Source organism: Gadus morhua, chromosome 2 (genome assembly GCF_902167405.1).
Source record: "Gadus morhua chromosome 2, gadMor3.0, whole genome shotgun sequence".
Lineage (NCBI taxonomy): Eukaryota > Metazoa > Chordata > Actinopteri > Gadiformes > Gadidae > Gadus > Gadus morhua.
The window spans coordinates 24,374,930-24,392,983 of record NC_044049.1 but is presented as its reverse complement, the minus strand read 5'-3'; the positions used below and the strand labels follow the sequence as shown (position 1 = coordinate 24,392,983).

The 18,054-nt window shown below is 50.1% G+C and overlaps 3 protein-coding genes across 6 annotated transcripts in view; all 3 read left to right on the top strand.

Annotated features, from left to right (window-relative positions):
- The first annotated feature begins 225 nt into the window (after window positions 1-225).
- Window positions 226-7,957, top strand: wbp11 (WW domain binding protein 11). 3 transcript variants are annotated; one of them, XM_030376994.1, is made up of 12 exons: window positions 226-422; window positions 1,072-1,158; window positions 1,778-1,809; window positions 1,934-2,027; window positions 2,476-2,672; window positions 3,234-3,367; window positions 3,627-3,787; window positions 4,302-4,508; window positions 4,704-4,829; window positions 4,933-5,211; window positions 6,209-6,391; window positions 6,917-7,521. In XM_030376994.1, the coding sequence occupies exons 2-12, from the start codon at window positions 1,095-1,097 to the stop codon at window positions 7,519-7,521; spliced, it is 2,082 nt and encodes a 693-aa protein (XP_030232854.1). In that variant the 5' UTR covers window positions 226-422; window positions 1,072-1,094. The 3 variants fall into 3 exon arrangements, with proteins under 3 accessions (XP_030232854.1, XP_030232874.1, XP_030232864.1); XM_030377014.1 differs by lacking the exon at window positions 226-422 and adding an exon at window positions 7,562-7,957 and having other exon boundaries at window positions 6,917-7,524; XM_030377004.1 differs by lacking the exon at window positions 226-422 and having other exon boundaries at window positions 6,917-7,957.
- Window positions 7,958-8,137: 180 nt separating this feature from the next.
- Window positions 8,138-14,285, top strand: ddx47 (DEAD (Asp-Glu-Ala-Asp) box polypeptide 47). The gene is made up of 12 exons (XM_030377030.1): window positions 8,138-8,434; window positions 8,569-8,662; window positions 9,031-9,219; window positions 9,708-9,779; window positions 10,290-10,408; window positions 11,282-11,353; window positions 11,746-11,862; window positions 12,007-12,153; window positions 12,602-12,739; window positions 12,928-12,998; window positions 13,204-13,333; window positions 13,814-14,285. The coding sequence occupies exons 1-12, from the start codon at window positions 8,177-8,179 to the stop codon at window positions 14,195-14,197; spliced, it is 1,791 nt and encodes a 596-aa protein (XP_030232890.1). The 5' UTR covers window positions 8,138-8,176; the 3' UTR covers window positions 14,198-14,285.
- A 970-nt stretch (window positions 14,286-15,255) lies between these two features.
- LOC115560902 (myosin-10) overlaps window positions 15,256-18,054 on the top strand; it is a 45,051-nt gene continuing 42,252 nt past the window's right edge. Inside the window, exons 1-2 of one of the 2 annotated variants that reach the window (XM_030380547.1) lie at window positions 15,256-15,414; window positions 16,414-16,816. In XM_030380547.1, coding sequence (XP_030236407.1) covers window positions 16,472-16,816 — 345 coding nt within the window. In that variant the 5' untranslated portion in view covers window positions 15,256-15,414; window positions 16,414-16,471. Of the gene's footprint in view, window positions 15,415-16,413; window positions 16,817-18,054 lie in introns of those variants that run through there. The other variant, XM_030380556.1, reaches the window with a different exon arrangement.

Sequence of the window (18,054 nt, the reverse complement as noted above, 5' to 3'; positions counted from 1 at the left end):
AAGCTAAAAACTGTAAACGGGTCCCACAGACCCGAACACCTTATAAGGGTTAATATTTCCAAAAAGCAAATAAGCGAAGGCATTTAACTAAATTTGTGACCACATTTAATCTAAAAAATGCACATTTCTGCATGGACCACATACAGTGCATACGTACTAATTAAGTGACACGTGGTGGACGCTAGAGGGAGACCTACATTTTACGTGCTCTCATTTTGAACCAACGTATTAACGTCACTTCCGCCCTCGCCGCGGCTACGTAAACATGGCGAATAACTAGCCAAGAGACTCTTCATTGTGGGCTAGTTTTAACCACTTTGCACAGAAATACACAGATATACTCAGGAGAGTTGTGCTATTTAGTTTTCCATTTCCGGGAGGCGGTCTCCTGGGAGTTTCCCGACCGATTTATCGAGTAGAAGGTAATGTTTTTGGTCCTGCTGCGGTTAGCTCGTGGCTAACGCTGGTTACCAGCACTAACATGTCCCACCGGGGGATCATTCTGTTACTGCTCTGCACCACCTCGATGTGATAGGTCCTGTTGCATGGATTGATGCCGCAATGCATGAGTTTCTATTTGATCTCTATCGCCCTTGTCTTTGCAGAATTAAACATCACCAATGTAGTCAATGCAGTGTCAATCAATGAAATATTGTGAGCTGCAATGGGCCAAATTTGAAGTTTATAGTTGTGTGAAATCAAGAGTGTTAAAGTGGATATGGAGCTAGAACAATGTGGTGGAAAAGAGAACGACGCGATCCTCTTCTCTGATCAGCAGTGCGACCCATATATGCTTAGTAGTCGGTGAAACCTGTCAGGGAAAATGCACACGCCGGTCTACAATATTACGTTTATCTTAGTCACGATTATCCAGAGAGTCTTGCAGTGGATTCAGATGTCATTAAGGAGTAGTTAGGGGTATTTACACTATAGGATGCTTACACGATCAACCCTGACATTTTTTTCTGGAATAACACAACCTTGAACGCTACACCGTCCTTTTTGTATTATGTGAGCATTCCAGTGTATTCACTATAAACCTATAACCAGCGTGCCCTCTGTGTTACTCAGGGTGAAGGAGAAGAGACGTCACCATGGGGCGACGCTCCACCTCCTCCACCAAGAGTGGGAAGTTCATGAACCCCACGGACCAAGCCAGTAGGTCCCACTGTCCCCTCTCTCACTCCTGTCACCCCTGTCTCACTCCCTACCATGTCACTCCCTTCTCTCACTCCACTTTCTCCTTTCCCTCCGTCTGTCAGTCCACCTTAGTCTCCTCTCACTCTCTCTTCTCTGTCTCACTCTCTCCCCCCTGAACTCCAATACATACTCCCCTCTTTCTGTCGCTCCCTCTTTTCTCCTACAAATAATCCCCTCTGACTGTCTCTCTCTCTCTCTCTCTCTCTCTCCCTCTCCCCTCTTTACTCTTACACATACTCCCCTCTCACTCTCTCTCTCACCTCTTTACTCCCACACTTACCTCCCTCTCTCCCTCTCTCTCTCTCTCTCTCTCTCTCTCTCTCTCTCTCTCTCTCTCTCTCTCTCTCTCTCTCTCTCTCTCTCTCTCTCTCTCTCCCTCTCTCCCTCTCTCCCTCTCCCCCTCTCTTTACTCCCACACACACCTCCTTCTTTCTGTCTCTCCATCTCCCATCTTTACTCCAACACATAATCACCTCTCACTGTCTCTCTCTCTCTCTCCCCTCTTTACTCCAACACATAGCTCCCTCTCCCTGTCGTGGTGTCTGTCTCTAACCATGTTCTCACTGTCTTTCTACAGGGAAGGAAGCCAGGAAGCGGGAGTTGAAAAAGGTATTTATTGTTGTCTTGTTTATTGTATTAAAGTTCAGGGGACGCTCCCCACTTAGGTCACATTAATAAACCCTTCAGAGGCGGAGGAGGCAGTGTTGTAATCGGCTGCCTGTCCCCCTCTCAGAACAAGAAGCAGAGGATGATGGTGCGGGCAGCGGTGCTGAAGATGAAGGACCCGCGGCAGATCATCAAGGACATGGAGAAGCTGGACGAGATGGGTCAGCAGCCACGCCGACTTTGCCCTTTAGCCTGCTGAACGTTTCACACGTGTGAACCTTCAACCTGCTAAACATAAAACCGTCTAAGCATTTAAAGCTCGTAAACATTTAATCCTTAAACATACAACCAACTCATCGTTTAAATATCTAAACGATAAGCCTTCTAAACATGTATAATGTGTAAACCTTTAACCTGCTAAACATTTAACCATTTAAAACTTGGGAACATTAAACCGTCTTAACATTTAAAGCTTTTAAACATTTAATCTTCAAACATAAACCCTTCTAAAAATTTAAAAAGCGAAACGTTCAAACTACTCAACATTCATTATAATATTTATGTTTGTATTGATATTTGATAAATGATGATTATTTAGCCTAGAGCCAACACACCTCCACATCCACACCTGACCTCTGGGGTTCTGTTTCTTTCGGGTCGGGGGGTCAGAGTTCAACCCGGTGCAGCAGCCCCTGCTCAACGAGAAGGTCCTGCGGGACAAGAGGAAGAAGCTACGGGAGACGTTCGAGCGCATCGTCCACCTCTACGAGCGGGAGAACCCCGACACGTACAAGGACCTCCGCAAGCTGGAGCTGGACTACGAGACCAAGAGGGGCCAGCTCTCCCTCTACTTTGACTCCGTCAAGGTTAGGCGAGCGCCGGGGGGTGGCAGACTTTGATATGGGGCGGCATTTGGCTCAGGAGGTAGAGCGGGTTGGCGGGTCTCCGGGAAGGGTGCTAGTTTGGTCCCCGCTCCCCCTAGATGAGTGTCGAGGTGTCCCTGAGCAAGGCACCTCACCCTGACTGCTCATGACGAGCCGGCTGTCGCCCTGCGTGGCTGACACCGCCATCGGTGAATGTGTATCATTTGGGGAATGTTAGGCAAGCGCTTTCTGTGGCCGCTTTTTAGAAAAGCGCTATATAAATGCAGTCCATTTGACATGAACATTTCTGCAGACCCTGGTGGGGATTCATTACCCTCTGATACAACCTTCTGCGCTCTGCTAATAATAGAGATGAGAGGATGACCTTGATGAGACAACACTGTGATAAAGCTTTTTAAAGCGTGTGACAACGTGCTATGCACCTAGCCGCGATGTTGTCCTCCAGCATGAACCCGTACCCGCTTCATAAAGGGCCCCCGTGGGAGCCGCGATGTCACCGTGTGTGTGTGTGTGTGTGTGTGTGTGTGTGTGCGTGTGTTTCAGAACGCAGAGGCGGTGGAGGTGGACAGCATCCCTCTGCCTGAGATGCCCCACGCCCCCTCCAGCATCCTCATCCAGGACATCCCGCTGCCCGGGGCCCAGCCCCCGTCCATCCTGAAGAAGGGCACCGCTTTCGGGTGGGTCTGACCTTCTTGGGGGCCTCCTGGCTCCCATCACAGGGCCGTACGCTGACTCTTATTAGGTGTAGCACTGCGTAGCAGTGCTACACCTAATAAGAGTCAGCGTACGGCCCTGTGATGGGAGCACACAGATATTAAACCCAAGTTGGGACGTGCACTGTTACCACTCATATTTTGCCCATGAATGTTAAGATGAGGAGGGCCAATCCGTGCTCTGGTGTATTAATGGTGTTTTTTCGTCCGTCCCCCCGGGCAGTAAGGGGTCCGCCTCCACGGGGCCCATGTCGGCGGCGGTGGCTGGGGTCCCCCGCCTGCCCCCGGGGAGGAAACCCCCGGGCCCCCCTCCCGGGCCCCCTCCCCCGCAGGTCCTGGCGCTGTACGGTATCCCCGTCCGGCGGCCCCCCGGAACCGACACAGGTAGGACCCACACCCTGCTGCACCGGGCCGGTCCTGGTACCAGTTGGTCCTGGTACCAGCTGGTCCTGGTACCCAGTGATGGTCCTGGTACCTTCTGGTCCTGGTACCTGCTGGTCCTGGTACCTGCTGGTCCTGGTACCTTCTGGTCCTGGTACCTGCTGGTCCTGGTACCCAGTGATGGTCTTGGTACCTGCTGGTCCTGGTACCAGCTGGTCCGGGTCTCTGCTGGTCCTGGTTCCTTCTGGTCCTGGTTCCTTCTAGTCCTGGTTCCTTCTGGTCCTTGTTCCTTCTGGTCCTGGTTCCTTCTGGTCCTGGTACCAGCTGGTACCTGCTGGTCCAGTTCTAAAGGACAGGAACCCACAGTCGGGTGCCTGTCTTTGGGTTCATGGGCTTCTCTGTAACGAGTGTCTGCTCCCTGGAACCCCTCAGTAATAATAATAATAATAACTACATGGATACATCCTTTGAGCCCCCCCCTCAGTGATCTAACTGCCCCCCGCCCCTCCCTCCCCAGAGCCCAGCATCCCGGGCCTGGACGCGGACCCCCTGATGGAGCTGGGGCGCGAGGCGGACAGCGGCAGCGACAGCGACGTGGACGGGGAGGAGGGCGAGGAGGAGGACAGCGACTCGGAGGAGGACAGCGAGGGCGAGGGAGGCGAGGAGGGCGGGAGGGCGCCCGAGGACGAGAGGGGGCGGGAGGAGGAGAGGGAGAGACAAGCAGGTGAGCCCCTCTTCTTCTGCAGAGTTTGGGTCCTCGAGTTCGGTACGACACCGACCCCCGCCTTGTCGTCTAAATGTCATCGTCCACCCTGCTTTAAGGGCGGCACGTGGCTCAGGTTGATTGATCAAAAACGTGACTCTCTGTGTGTGTGTGTGTGTGTGTGTGTGTGTGTGTGTGTGTCTTTGTCTTCTCCAGGGCGCAGCGTGCGTTTCGCAGACATGCCCCCCGCCGCCCCCCGCGACAGTAAGAAGAAGAAGAAGAGGCTGGTGAAGAAGACGAAGGCCATCACCCCGCTCCAGGCTATGATGCTCAGGATGGCCGGTGAGCTTCAACCCTTGACCCCTGAACTCACGGCCTTACCCCCCCGACGGGGGTACCTGAGATCTGACCTCTGACCCCCCCCCCCCCGTGTGCCTGTTCTCAGGTCAGTCGATCCCCGACGACGAGGAGGACGAGGAGGTAGAGGAGGAGTACACGGACGAGTCGGACCACTCGGACACAGAGGACCGCCCCCCCGGGGAGCCCCGCCTCCTGCCCCACCAGAGACCCCCCCCGCCGCCGGGGGGCCCCATGGCCGGGCAGCAGGCCCCGCCCCACCTCCAGGGCCCGCCCATGACGGGCCCCCCGCCGCTGGGGCCGCCCCCCGCTCCGCCCATGAGGCCCCCCGGCCCCCCCTCGGGCCCGCCCCCTGGCCCCCCACCTGGTGAGACCCCCCCCCCTCCCCCCCGTTCAATAACCTGCTGAGGCGCGTTCCTCCCTCCTGTACTGCCTTCAGAGCGGTGATCAAGATGAATGATTAATACATGTATTAATAACAGCCAGCGATAATTATAGGTCTGTGGTTGTAGTCTGTGATCATCACATTTAAGGGATAGTGATGATTATAAGTCTGGTTGTAGTCTATGATTAGTACATTTAAGGGATAGCGATAATTATAGGTCTATGATTGTAGTTTCCACTTGGAATGATCAATACATATAACAGATAGCAATAATTATAGATCTATGATTGTAATCTATGATTAACACATTTAAGGGATGGCGATAATTATAGGACTGATTGTAGTATCCACTATGAATGAACAATGCATATAACAGATAGCGATAATTAAAGGTCTATGATTGTAGTTTACCACTCTGAATGCAGTTAGAACACTGTTGAGAAACATAATAAAATAAACCGTAAATGGGCTGTATATAGGTGCATAGTAAATATTAATAATAGGCCAAATTTCAGCATAACGTATTTTTGAATATTACAGGGGTGATATTATGCCACCAGGTGAGAGCGTGATTAGCCACCAAAAGCCGTTTCAAAATCTGTCTTTTCCTGTGTTTTAGTGACATGGAGGATCTATTAATATCTACAGATCTACAATTGCTTAGAGCTCGCTAAATATTTGCCAAAAACATTGCTATATGAGTTTCCACCGAAAAACCATATCATTTCAGTGAAACACAATTTAGTAGTACAATCCACAATATAGAATATCAAAATATAAATCAGAAATCATGAGCCTGAAATCCGCTGACGAAGCCAGCACTGTCGTCTAGCAACCAATGGGCATGTTCGCTGGTGCTCACTGTTGTTCACTGGTGTCCGCTGGGGCTCACTGTACCTTTGCGGTCCTCAGCAGCACGCCTGTTAGCCGTCCTCCCGGTGTTTCCATGGTAACACTCCTCCTCCTCCTCCTCCCCCAGGTGCCCCTCCCTTCCTGAGGCCCCCGGGGATGCCCGGCCTGCGGGGCCCCATGCCCCGTCTGCTGCCTCCGGGGCCTCCGCCCGGCCGGCCCCCAGGCCCTCCGCCGGGGCCCCCGCCGGGCCTGCCCCCCGGCCCCCCGCCCAGAGGACCCCCGCCCAGACTCCCCCCTCCTGGCCCCCCAGGTGAGCGTTTAGTTGTCGTTAGTCAATCTGTCTCGGGGCCCCTTCAAAGTGGCTTTCATATCAGAGCTGCTGGCGTTAGCACGTTAGCTCTTGCATTTTCAAATGCAAAATGGATGGCTGTTATTATTATAATGTAATTATTTAATTATTATTTGTGTCTGACGTCAATGCACTAGTATCTATCGTGACGTGCATGTTGTTTTTGAAAGGTTCTGTATTAATAATATGGCATGTTTTTTATGAAGTGCGTTTGTGGACGTCAAATTTAGGCCCAATCCCATTTCTACCCCTTCCCCTTCCCCTTGTTTTGAAGGGGTAAGGGGAAGGGGAAGGGGTAGAAATTTCTACCCCTTACCCCTTCCCCTTAAACCTTCCACTTAACCCTTCAAAACAAGGGCGAGGGGTAAGGGGAAGGGGTAAGGGGTAGAAATGGGATTGGGCCTTAATATCTGATAGTTTAAGGGCATTGGGCAGTTTCTTTTGAAGCCATCTGATATAACCCCTCCCCCTTCTCTCTGCCCACAGGCCTCCCCCCTCCTCCCCCGAGATCCGGGGGCCCGCCGCGGCCGATGGCCCCGCCCCTCTCCCTCTTCCCCCCGCCCCTCAACGCGCCTCCCGGCGCCCAGCGCGGCCAGAAGAACCCCGACGGCTCCCACAACGCCATGCCCCCCCCATCCATGCCGCCGCCCTCCATGAGGCCCGGCGTCATGATGCCGCCGCCCCCGCCCGGCACGGCGGGCTCCGCCCCCGGGCGCCACCACGCCCCCACCATCGAGAAGCAGGCCAGCATCACCTCGCTGGGCGGGGCCCCGACGGTGGGCGGGCCCCCGGGGGGCGGGGCCTCGGCGGGCGGGGCCACCATCTCGGCCAAGCCCCAGATCATCAACCCCAAGGCGGAGGTGACGCGCTTCGTGCCCACGGCGCTGAGGGTCCGGCGGGACAACCGGGGGCCGGCCCCGGGGCCCCAGACGGAGCGGGCGGCGGGCCGGCGGGGGGATGACGGGGCGGGCCACAAGCAGCAGAGCGCACACGCCCCCAGTCACCCCGCCCAGCCGGTGGCCCCGCCCAACATGAAGACCAAGGACCAGATGTACGAGGCCTTCATGAGGGAGATGGAGGGCCTGCTGTGAGGCTAGCGCCGCGCTAGGGCCGGCGCTGCGTTGGCTATGTTAGCGCGGCTAGCTTAGCGTGGTTAGCTTTCGTTGGCTATGTTAGCGCGGCTAGCTTGGCGTGGTTAGCTTTCGTTGGCTAGATTAGCCCCGGGCTAGGTTAGCTTTGTTGGTTTTGTGCACTAACCCCGACCCATCCGTCAGAACGTTAAATTCAACTCACAACTGTTAACCTGTTTTATGTTTATGTTCATTTCTTTCCAACAGACAAGAGTGTTCTTCCTTCTGTTTTATTGTTTGTGTGATTTATTTGGATTTACCTTTAAACCATTTTTCTATGACAGTGAAATTGTGAATGTCTGAAAAACCGTATGTGATATTCAAAGTTTTAGACAAGGTAGTGCAAATGTCTGAACAATTGTTTGATCTACAATTAAATAAATACTTTGAAAATATAGTTTCCCTATCTCTTCCCCTTATTAAAAATTAGAAAACAATTACATCGATTTAAATTGCATACATAATATATTTCATATCTATTTCGATGTCTACTGTACTGAATATAGAAAACATTCCGAAATATAAACTTCAAGTCCCAGAATGCACCGCAATTTAAACTTCCTGCCACTTCCGCTCATGCGCTCTGCAGGACTAGTCACACGTTGGATTTGTAAGCATGGCGGACGATGAGGAAAGTGTTGATCTGAAAACAGACCAAGAACCAATAACATATGAAGATTTAGAATTAGATGTCCCGCTCCTCGCTGCCAGTGGTGACGAGGCCGACGATGATGATGATGATGAGGAGGAGGACGATGATGATGAGGAGGTGGAGGAGGAGGAGGACGTTGAGCAGGAGCCAGATGAAGATGATAGCGAAATTGTAAATGGCATTGAGGCTGAAGAGCAGACGCCGAAAACGTTTAAGGAGCTGGTAAGTTGTGAATCTTTAAGCAGGTACACAACAAAATGAGTCCTTAAGTAAGCCAGATATCTCGCCAGTGTTATGATTCTAAAGTGATGTCTTTATGAATGAAACTATAACAGCTCACATAACCTGCTCCTCAGGGCGTCACGGAGGTCCTGTGTGAGGCGTGCGACCAGCTGGGATGGAAGTGCCCGACCAAGATCCAGATAGAAGCCATACCCGTAGCACTTGCCGGTAAGATACGCGAAACACTACGTTCAGAGAATACACCAGTAGCTCTACAAGTTGAAACAACTTTAGGTTAATCTACCACTGTATACAACTGAAGGTATTTTGATTTGAATACTGTACAAAATCGAAATACTGCCAGTTCTGTATAGAGCTGCCATAGAGGGTAGATAACACACCAGTAGCAGCTGTATAAGTTCAGAAACCAGTACGTCTAGAAGAAGATGTACTACCTTTTCCACATGGCAAGTATCAGGAACTTTTCCCTCATGTCTGTTTTCATATGACGTGCGATGTCCCTCCTCCTCAAGTACTAACTTCTCCCGCTCTTTCTGTCCCCGCATCCAACCTCCCGTCTCCATGACTACCGACAGGGAAGGACGTGATCGGCCTGGCGGAGACGGGCTCGGGGAAGACGGGGGCCTTCGCGCTGCCCATCCTCCAGTCCCTGCTGAACTCGGCCCAGCGGCTGCACACTCTGGTCCTCACCCCGACCAGGGAGCTCGCCTTCCAGATCGCCGAGCAGTTCGAGGCCCTGGGCTCCAGCATCGGGGTCAAGTGTGGTAAGGAGGCCCTACACGTTAACGCACGGCACCCGGTTCTATGAACGTCCTCGGCGTACTCACCGCGACGTATTGTTTCTGTATCTTCCCACAACTGTACTTATTGTAAGTCGCCTTGGATAAAAGCGCCTGCTTAATGTAAATGTCCACGTTCTGTATAATAACGTACAAGTACTAATATCGGCTCTGGAAGGTTATTTGTAAAAGTATCAGCAGGATACGTCTATTGGTTGGGCTAAGCACACATAGGCTGACAACCTGTGGTATTCAAAGTCAAACTGAACTTTATTGTCAATCGCGCCATGCAACAAGTAATTACACATAGGTTCGAAATTGCGTTTCCCCATGCTCCAAATGTGCAAGTTATATTTATAGCACGCAACATATAACAAGTGATAGTAGAAGTACTGGAAATGAGTTCCCCTCTTGCTCACTGTATTGCGACGACGTCCATTAATTGGTTATGAATGCGCTCTGTTTGTTCTCAGCGGTGGTGGTGGGAGGCATCGACATGATGGCTCAGTCCCTAATCCTGGCCCAGAAGCCACACATCATCATCGGTAAGCACTTCGCACTGTGGGTTCCCACCGAAGTATAAGAAAACAAGCCTCGTTAAATACACTTTGGTATGTGATGAGGTCAATAATGTTCACATTAACAACTGCCCCTTCTCCCCCCTCACTCTCCTTAAAAGACCCCTCTCCCTCACTTATTGTGTGTTGTCGTCCACACACAATAAGTCAAATACAACTTTGAGTAATATTAAAAGTATTACTTAGCATTGTGCGCATCTTATCCTCGCTATCTTGTTGTATACAGGCAATGGGTTAACTGAATGATTGATAGTGCTTGGCACTTGTTTCTATGAACATCCTCACTGTACCGACAGCGATATGTTGTTTCTATTTCTTCTGACTAATGTACTTATAGTAAGGAGCTTTGGATAAAGGCGCCTGCTAAATGTCCTAAATTTAAATTTACATTCTACCTTTCCATTTCTACTTCTCGTATCGTGCATGTCGATGTATATGATGCGTGTTTCTGAACGGTGTGGTGTTGTGCGTGTCCAGCGACCCCCGGGCGTCTGATAGACCACATGGAGAACACGAAGGGCTTCTCCCTGCGCTCGCTCAAGTTCCTGGTGATGGACGAGGCCGACCGCATCCTCAACATGGACTTTGAGACCGAGGTGAGGAACCTCTAGAACCACGTCCAGTACATCGGCTTATGTGTAGTATGTCTAGCACATGACTATATGTCTGTTGTTAATAGTAGTATATGGTGTGGTTATATGACGATCGGCAGTATATCGTTATATTAAGTGAATATTTAGTGGTAAAATATTGCTGTATATATTTGGACCATATTGGTATGTACTACCAATGTACTACAGTATATCTTATATTAATATAGTACATGTATAAGGTATAAAAAAATGTATGTGTTATATTATATGTACAACATTATATCTAGTGTGTTACTAGTATTTATGTATAAATAGGGATGCTCCGATTCTGTCGATCGGTTTCTGGAGTCTATTCGTAGCGCCGATACTCGTCCTTTTATTCTCACTCAACCTCTGATGTTGCAAAATCAAAGCTACTATTCAGTCGAAAAATAGATAATACAAAAGTATTTATAGTTAAAGGGGACACATTATGAAAACAACACTTTTCCTGTGATTTGAGGGGATTAGTGGGAGGCAAGATTATTTTTCCTAAAAGCTATTTTCAGCAAACAGCTTCAAAGACATAATTTCTGGAACTGATACTATGTTTACTTGTTGTGAAAACACCATAACATGTCTCCTTTAAAGTTGATTCAAAACAGGTTTTTGAATGCCTGGCAGATCCAACAGTTAACAGTTGCGCTGTCTAAAGGCTTATTTATGCTCAACGTTTGAAACGTATTCAGAATCGGACTGAGGCTTCGGTCTGTACCCTGCGGACAGAAGAGTACGGACTCATGCTGTATAACAGCACGACCACGGACCAAACTCATTGTTTATCCAAAGTTTACCGCAGCCATTTCACCTCTAACCCTTTTCATGTTCGTGTTCCAGGTGGACAAGATTCTGAAGGTCATCCCCAGAGACAGACGCACCTTCCTGTTCTCTGCAACCATGACCAAAAAGGTACGACAGCCTTCTGTTTGATGACGCTGAGGCCAATCAGCTGCCTGCTGCTGCTCATGTGACACCATAGCTAGGCGGGGGTCTGTTTGGGATCCGCCCCTGACATGGTTTGAAAGTGACATCACCTCCTTCTTGCGAGCCCTGTCTCGATGTACAGGAGCCTCAAGAGGACATTATTGGTGGGATACTATATTCGTATAATCATCTATTTATTTAATTATTTATTTAGGGATGCGTCTGATTATGGTAGGTTCTGTCATCTTTGTGGTTCTGTAATCCTATTGGTTGTGAGGTTGTGCAGCCTGATTGGTTGAGGTTGCGTGATGGTTGTGCCATCCTATTGGTTGTGAGGTTGTGTTATCTGATAGGACGAGGTTGTTTGTGTGTTACAGGTTGCGAAGCTGCAACGAGCAGCTCTGAAGGACCCGGTGAAGTGCTCGGTGTCGACCAAGTACACCACGGTGGAAAAACTACAGCAGTACTACGTGTTCATGCCCTCCAAGTACAAGGTACCAACAGACTCACTCTCTGCACCATGCAGGACACTCCAAGATAATGACATTTAAGTAAAGCTCGGAGTGAAAGTCTTTACTTGGAGTTTGCAATAATGTGTCCGTCTGTCTGTGTCTCTGTGTGTGTGTGTGTGTGTGTAGGACTGCTACCTGGTGTCCATAGTGAACGAGCTGGCCGGGAACTCTTTCATCATATTCTGTGGCACATGTAACAGTGCCCAGCGGGTGGCGCTGTTGCTACGCAACCTGGGCATCACAGCAATCCCCCTGCACGGGCAGATGAGCCAGGTGAGACTGTCTATCTGCTTGTCCTCTTATCTCTCTGTCTTCCCATTTGTCTGTCTTTCAGAAAGGTCAAGCTAAGGAGGTACTGTTAATTTTTAGAGCAGTAAAATAACCGATAAATACTCATGAAGACCATGTCAGAAAAGAGATCGCTGACATTTTTCTGTGTATATTTTGCATCACTTCAGCTGCTTTTTTCAGGCTTCAAAAAAACGATAATGATCAAATGAAACCCACAGGCATGTTGGCATGCCAGTATGTTTTTGGAGGGCTGTTTATTCAGGTCATAGCGTGACCCGTTAGGCCCCATGCTGGGTCCTGACCCACAGTTTGATAACCGCACTAACCGGACATTCCCCCCCCCACCCTCCCTCTCTCTCCATCTCCCTTCTCTCTCCGTCTCCCCCCCTCTCTCTCTCTCTCTCTCTTTCTCCCCCCCTCCCTCCCCCAGAATAAGCGTCTGGGTGCGTTGAATAAGTTCAAGGCCAAGTCCCGCATGGTGCTGCTCGCCACCGACGTGGCGTCCAGGGGTCTGGACATCCCCCACGTCGACTGCGTCATCAACTACGACATCCCCACCCACTCCAAGGTAGCCACGCCCCCTAGCTAGTTAGCTAGTATACGTAGCATCATAGCATGGTGGCATACCTAGCCTTCCTCGAGGGATTTCGGAAGGAGTCGTAGTTTGTCAGACCGATGGATGTGTTGGATGGTGCAACTGAGTGGTGGATTGTGGGTAATGTCTTTTTTAATTCTGCTCTGTCCTTACCCACTCAGGACTACATCCACAGAGTGGGCCGGACGGCGAGAGCAGGAAGAGCGGGAAAATCCATAACCTTCATCACTCAGTAAGAGGAAGACCTCTGTCTCTTTCTACAGCTCTTTCAATTGTTTACTTTTCTGTATGAGAGGTCCCGGGGGGAAGCATGAGGTTGGCATGAATTGGCCACATTATCCAGTAAGGCTTGTGTTTTCCCTTGAGTTTGGCGCCCCCGCCTGTCAGATGTTGGTACTGCTTTGCTGATGGTGTCCTATGATTTCGCTGAACGACAGGTATGATGTGGAGCTGTTTCAGCGAATCGAAACCCTGATTGGCAAGAAGCTTCCAGCCTTCCCCACACAGGAAGAGGAAGTGATGATGTTGGTGGAGAGAGTCAGCGAAGCCCAGCGATTCGCCCGACTAGTGAGTCGAGACGCCATAGCATTTACCAGTCATGTTAGAGCTTTTAACCAGTCATATTAAAGCATTTAACCAGTCATATTAGAACTTTTAAACAGTCATACTAGAACATTTAAACAGTCATATTAGAGCTTCTAACCAGTCCTATTAGAGCACTTAACCGGTCACATTAAAGCATTTAACCGATCATATTAGATCATATAACCGGTTCTATTGGAGCATATTACTCATATTATTACAAGGCATTGTTTATTAACTAGTACTCTGCAAATTACTTCGCTCTAAAAAAGTATTGCTCAGGAGAACTAGGTAATAAAGTAATGTTTCAAGATTAGTCGTTACTAAAGTATTAAACGGAAGCACTGGTTAACGTAACGTTTCAAAATATGGTTTGGTGATTATGGTATGATAGAGGTGTACCAGCGGAAGTGTCGTCCAGAAGCTCTGGTTGAAGTGGTTCTTCTGTCCGTCGCTCTCCTCCAGGAAATGAAGGAGCACGAGGAGAAGAGGAAGAGGCCGCGCGGCGACGACGACCACGACGACACCGAGCAGTCGAGCGGCGTCCGCAAGAAAGTGAGAGGAGGAGCGGGCTCGTACGGGGGCGGAGACGGAGGGCGGGGGCGTGGGTTTGGGGGAGGAGGTGGGAGGGGGAGAGGAGGGAGCAGAGGAGGGGGAGGGAGAGGAGGGGGAGGGGGGAGAGGGAGAGGGGGGAGCAGAGGGAGAGGAGGTAGTCGAGGTAGAGGAGGAGGAGGGCGAGGAGGAGGAGGTGACGGAGGGAAGAGGGGAGGAGCAGCGTGGAGGGGGGGGGCGGTGAGACCGCGGCCGTGTCGCTCTGTACATACCAGAACATGTCCATCAATATTGTGACGTTAATCGTTGAGACTTTCTACACAGCCTTTCCTAATGTCTGCCTGCAAATCTTTCCATTTGTAATTAAATGCCAACATAAATCCAGCGTTTTCGTCTTATTGCTTTTTACCTGCATATTGGGGGTTGATCATCTTTCAGGATATGTGGAATCTCAATATATATATGTAGGACAATGTTCATTGTCCGGTTTCATCAACTGCATTAGTTAGTATTATTAAGTAGTATTAATATAAAAGGTGGTTCCAGCATAGGAACTCCAATGGATGGTGTAAAAGTTGGCGGCTATAAATAGTGTGCTTTGAACGTATCGGGTTGAGCCTTTTCTAAAGTCTTATGGTAATGAAGTGTTACAGACGTATCCCATGCATCATTTATTAAAACAGGTAAAGGTGGGCGGGGAGTCGGCGTGTCTCAGCCAATCGGGTGCGAGGTAAATGATGGCCAACAGAAATGTCAGATAGACCCATAGATCCAGTATTAAACGGATAACATTTCCGCCACAGCTCTTTGTCTATTCATGTAATTGTAACCCCTGATACTTCATTCAGAGCACTCCATTATCGTTTCCCTGATGTGTGTTGTTCCCAACGGTGTTTTAAGTTATCGATCTGCCATGCTCGGTTCTATGGTCGGCGGCGGCCACCGCTGCGGGGGCGGGAGCAGCAGCGGTCAAGTGTGTTGGTTCCGATGCTGAGAGGGGATCCTGAGTTTTAGCGTTACCCCGGTCTACCGCAACTCAATATCCGGACTCTTCCTTCCCATGAGCTGTGTACGTCATGTAATCAATCCGCAGAGCAAGAATAATACAAATATGACAAGGAGAATAAAAAACGAGGATACATATGGAGTTCTTCCAATAATGACGAAACGATGTCCGAAAACATTTCATTTAAACGGATTAACATATATCGGAAGTCCCGCCCTCTTTTCTTCAATTGACAACTTAAAGTCCCGCCTCCTCTCTCGCCAATAGCGGTCATTTAGACCATCCCGTCCCAGGCATTTCGCCGTGTGATTGGGAACGAGGTTAGGTTTCAGGAGCGGCCCCGCCGGAGGGGCGGATCTTTAGAGGTGCATACCAGAGCCCCCCCGATACTACATGCCTGCATTTCAATTGTGTTGCATCGTTACATAAAGTGTCGAGCCAGGGAGAGGAGAGGTTCTGCTCCCGCTCAACGGATCCCGAGTTTCCTCGCTGACTTACGCCGCACCAGGTGAGTCTACCGCGGGTTTGCGGTTGATGAATGACCGCCGGAACCGTTAGTTCACCGACGCTCCGGGCCAACGAGACCCGTCGCTGGGGGATGAAGGTACCGCAAAACTTTGTCGCTCTGACGTAGCTCTCTGTAAGGTGCCACCGATGACGGACCGTACGGGCTGAATTAAATATCCGTGTGGTTTTCAACCCCAAACCGACTAAACACGTGTAAACCGCGGCTGTAAACAGCGTTTGAGCGAGTTTATTGTGGCAGTGCGACTGGTGGTCTGTTGACCATCCACCCGACGCAGTGGCCGATGCGATGTCATCGCCACTGGGCTTTGAAACTGTTGGTAGTCCCTTTCACCCAGAACGACTTGGACCATACACACTATTTAATACCTGATGGTTTTATTCCCCCTGTATTCAATTGAAAATGGGCTGAAGTTTTTTCTTATTTTCGGAACGATGTTTCGCAGTCATGTACCCCCCACCCCCAACCCTCATCCCCACATCCCCTCACTCCCCAAACCCTTCATTCCCTCTCTGCCCTCGCTCCCCAATCCCCTCACTCCCATTATTATAGAAACAGCAAGAAAACGGGTGTTGAGCAGGTCATATCACTTGACTATTGGCTAACATCTCTTTTGTCCAGCATTCCTGCTGGAGTCCAATAAGTTACGCGGCCACTTGACTATCGTGGCCGAGGTAACTTATTCTGGCCTGGTTATGTCATTGTTGCGTGGTCAGTCTAATATTTGACCATGACCTGCTCTGTTCTCACTTACTCCTCCAGAAGCTTCTATCCTATGGTATACTGGGGGGGGGGGGGGGTCCATGACGATGCAGCCAACACTTCTGCATCGTCATGGACATATTTAGTTAAATCATAGTAATGACTAGTTACCTATACACTTGGACCACTCAAGCGGTTCTACAGGCGGACATCAACCCCCAATAATACCCTGTTATACTTCATGGTAATAACATGTGTTACGTCTCCTCCACTGCCCAGGTAGTCCCTTAGTCCCGCCCCCTCCCCTGTTCCCCGTAACCCCCCCCCCCCGGGAACGATGTCTCAGCGGAACGGCCCCGAGGACCCTGAGCGCTACCTGTTCGTGGACCGGGCGGTGGTCTACAACCCCGCCTCGCAGGCCGACTGGACGGCCAAGAAGCTGGTATGGGTGCCGTCGGAGCGGCACGGCTTCGAGGCGGCCAGCCTGCGCGAGGAGCGCGGCGAGGAGGTGGTGGTGGAGCTGGCGGAGAACGGCAAGAAGGCGGTGGTGGGCAAGGACGACATCCAGAAGATGAACCCGCCCAAGTTCAGCAAGGTGGAGGACATGGCGGAGCTCACCTGCCTCAACGAGGCGTCCGTCCTCCACAACCTCAAGGACCGCTACTACTCCGGGCTGATCTACGTGAGTGTGGTTCCTTCCCACGCAAGATCTCTCCCCTCTTCAGCCCTTCTCAGCTCCTCTAAGCTCTCCTCTCCCTTTCTCTTCTCTTCTCTTCTCTTCTCTTCTCTTCTCTTCTCTTCTCTTCTCTTCTCTTCTCTTCTCTTCTCTTCTCTCCTCTTCTCTGCTCTTCTCCTCTCCTCTCCTCTCCTCTCCTCTCCTCTCCTCTCCTCTCCTCTCCTCTCCTCTCCTCTCCTCTCCTCTTTTCTCTTCTCAGCTGTCCTCTCCTCTCCTCATGCTGAATAATTCATGTCTTCACCTTTATGTTGGTGTTATCATACCCACCTGTTAGTGAGAGGAGGATTTGATGCAAGAGCTATGATGCTCGGGGACGACGCAGGGCCAGCTGTCCTCTGGTGATGCCCTAGTTCGTGACATGGTTTCCAGGAATAGCATTAAGTTCTGTATCCACACGTTGGATTCAGAATATGTCTCTTCAATCACATATTTAGCTCTCAGCCAATCATATTCAGCTAATCAAACCCAGCCAATCATATCCATCGATGACCATTAGACTTGCAGGCTGTTGTGTACTCTCTCTCTCTCTCTCCCTCTCTCTCTCTGACTCTCTGTCTCTCGGTCTCACCCTCTCCACTCGTTTGTAACTGGGTTGTGTGAGGGCTAAAGATGATGTTTAATTAGAAGGAGAGTTCTGTTCACCACAGTAACTGGAGTCTCTGTGACTGACTAACTCTAATTCAGCTGGAACATGGGAGCTCTGGTTATGCCAGTGCGAGCTATGTTTAGCCTGTAGCATTGGCATTAGCCTTCCCTACACGCTGTTGTTTCAGAATCCAGTGTTTAAACTCTTCTTCTATTGGCTTAGGCCTACCGACCGACAAACATTAAACAGCTGGCATGTTGGGAGATTGCAGACTATATTAAATTTCTATAAACTACTTTATTCATCTTTTTAATTTATGCCAAATTACGGATGCTATGTTACACATACATGCTTGTGTATGCATGCTCGGTAACATGTGCTAGCAGAGCTAGATGCTAGGCTATGTATGACCGGCTTACCGTCCTAGTATAGTTAGCAGCTATGGTAACCAAGCTCGGAAACACGTGCTGGCAGAGCTACAGGCTAGGCTACATCTGCTAGGTAGCGCTATGCTGCTCCCGGCATGTCTTTCGGTTATTGGATACCCAGCTGTTATACAATATTCCTTCACAGGGAAACTATTGCCTCTCTGTCTGCC

Coding starts and splice junctions, on each gene's coding strand:
- wbp11 (XM_030377014.1), top strand. CDS start 1,095: ATGGGGCGACGCTCCACCTCCTCCACCAAGAGTGGGAAGTTCATGAAC. Junction 2,028..2,475: donor GGAGAAGCTGGACGAGATGG/GTCAGCAGCCAC, acceptor TCGGGGGGTCAG/AGTTCAACCCGGTGCAGCAG. Junction 4,509..4,703: donor GGAGAGGGAGAGACAAGCAG/GTGAGCCCCTCT, acceptor TGTCTTCTCCAG/GGCGCAGCGTGCGTTTCGCA.
- ddx47 (XM_030377030.1), top strand. CDS start 8,177: ATGGCGGACGATGAGGAAAGTGTTGATCTGAAAACAGACCAAGAACCA. Junction 11,354..11,745: donor CTGCAACCATGACCAAAAAG/GTACGACAGCCT, acceptor TGTGTGTTACAG/GTTGCGAAGCTGCAACGAGC. Junction 12,154..12,601: donor TGCACGGGCAGATGAGCCAG/GTGAGACTGTCT, acceptor TCCCTCCCCCAG/AATAAGCGTCTGGGTGCGTT.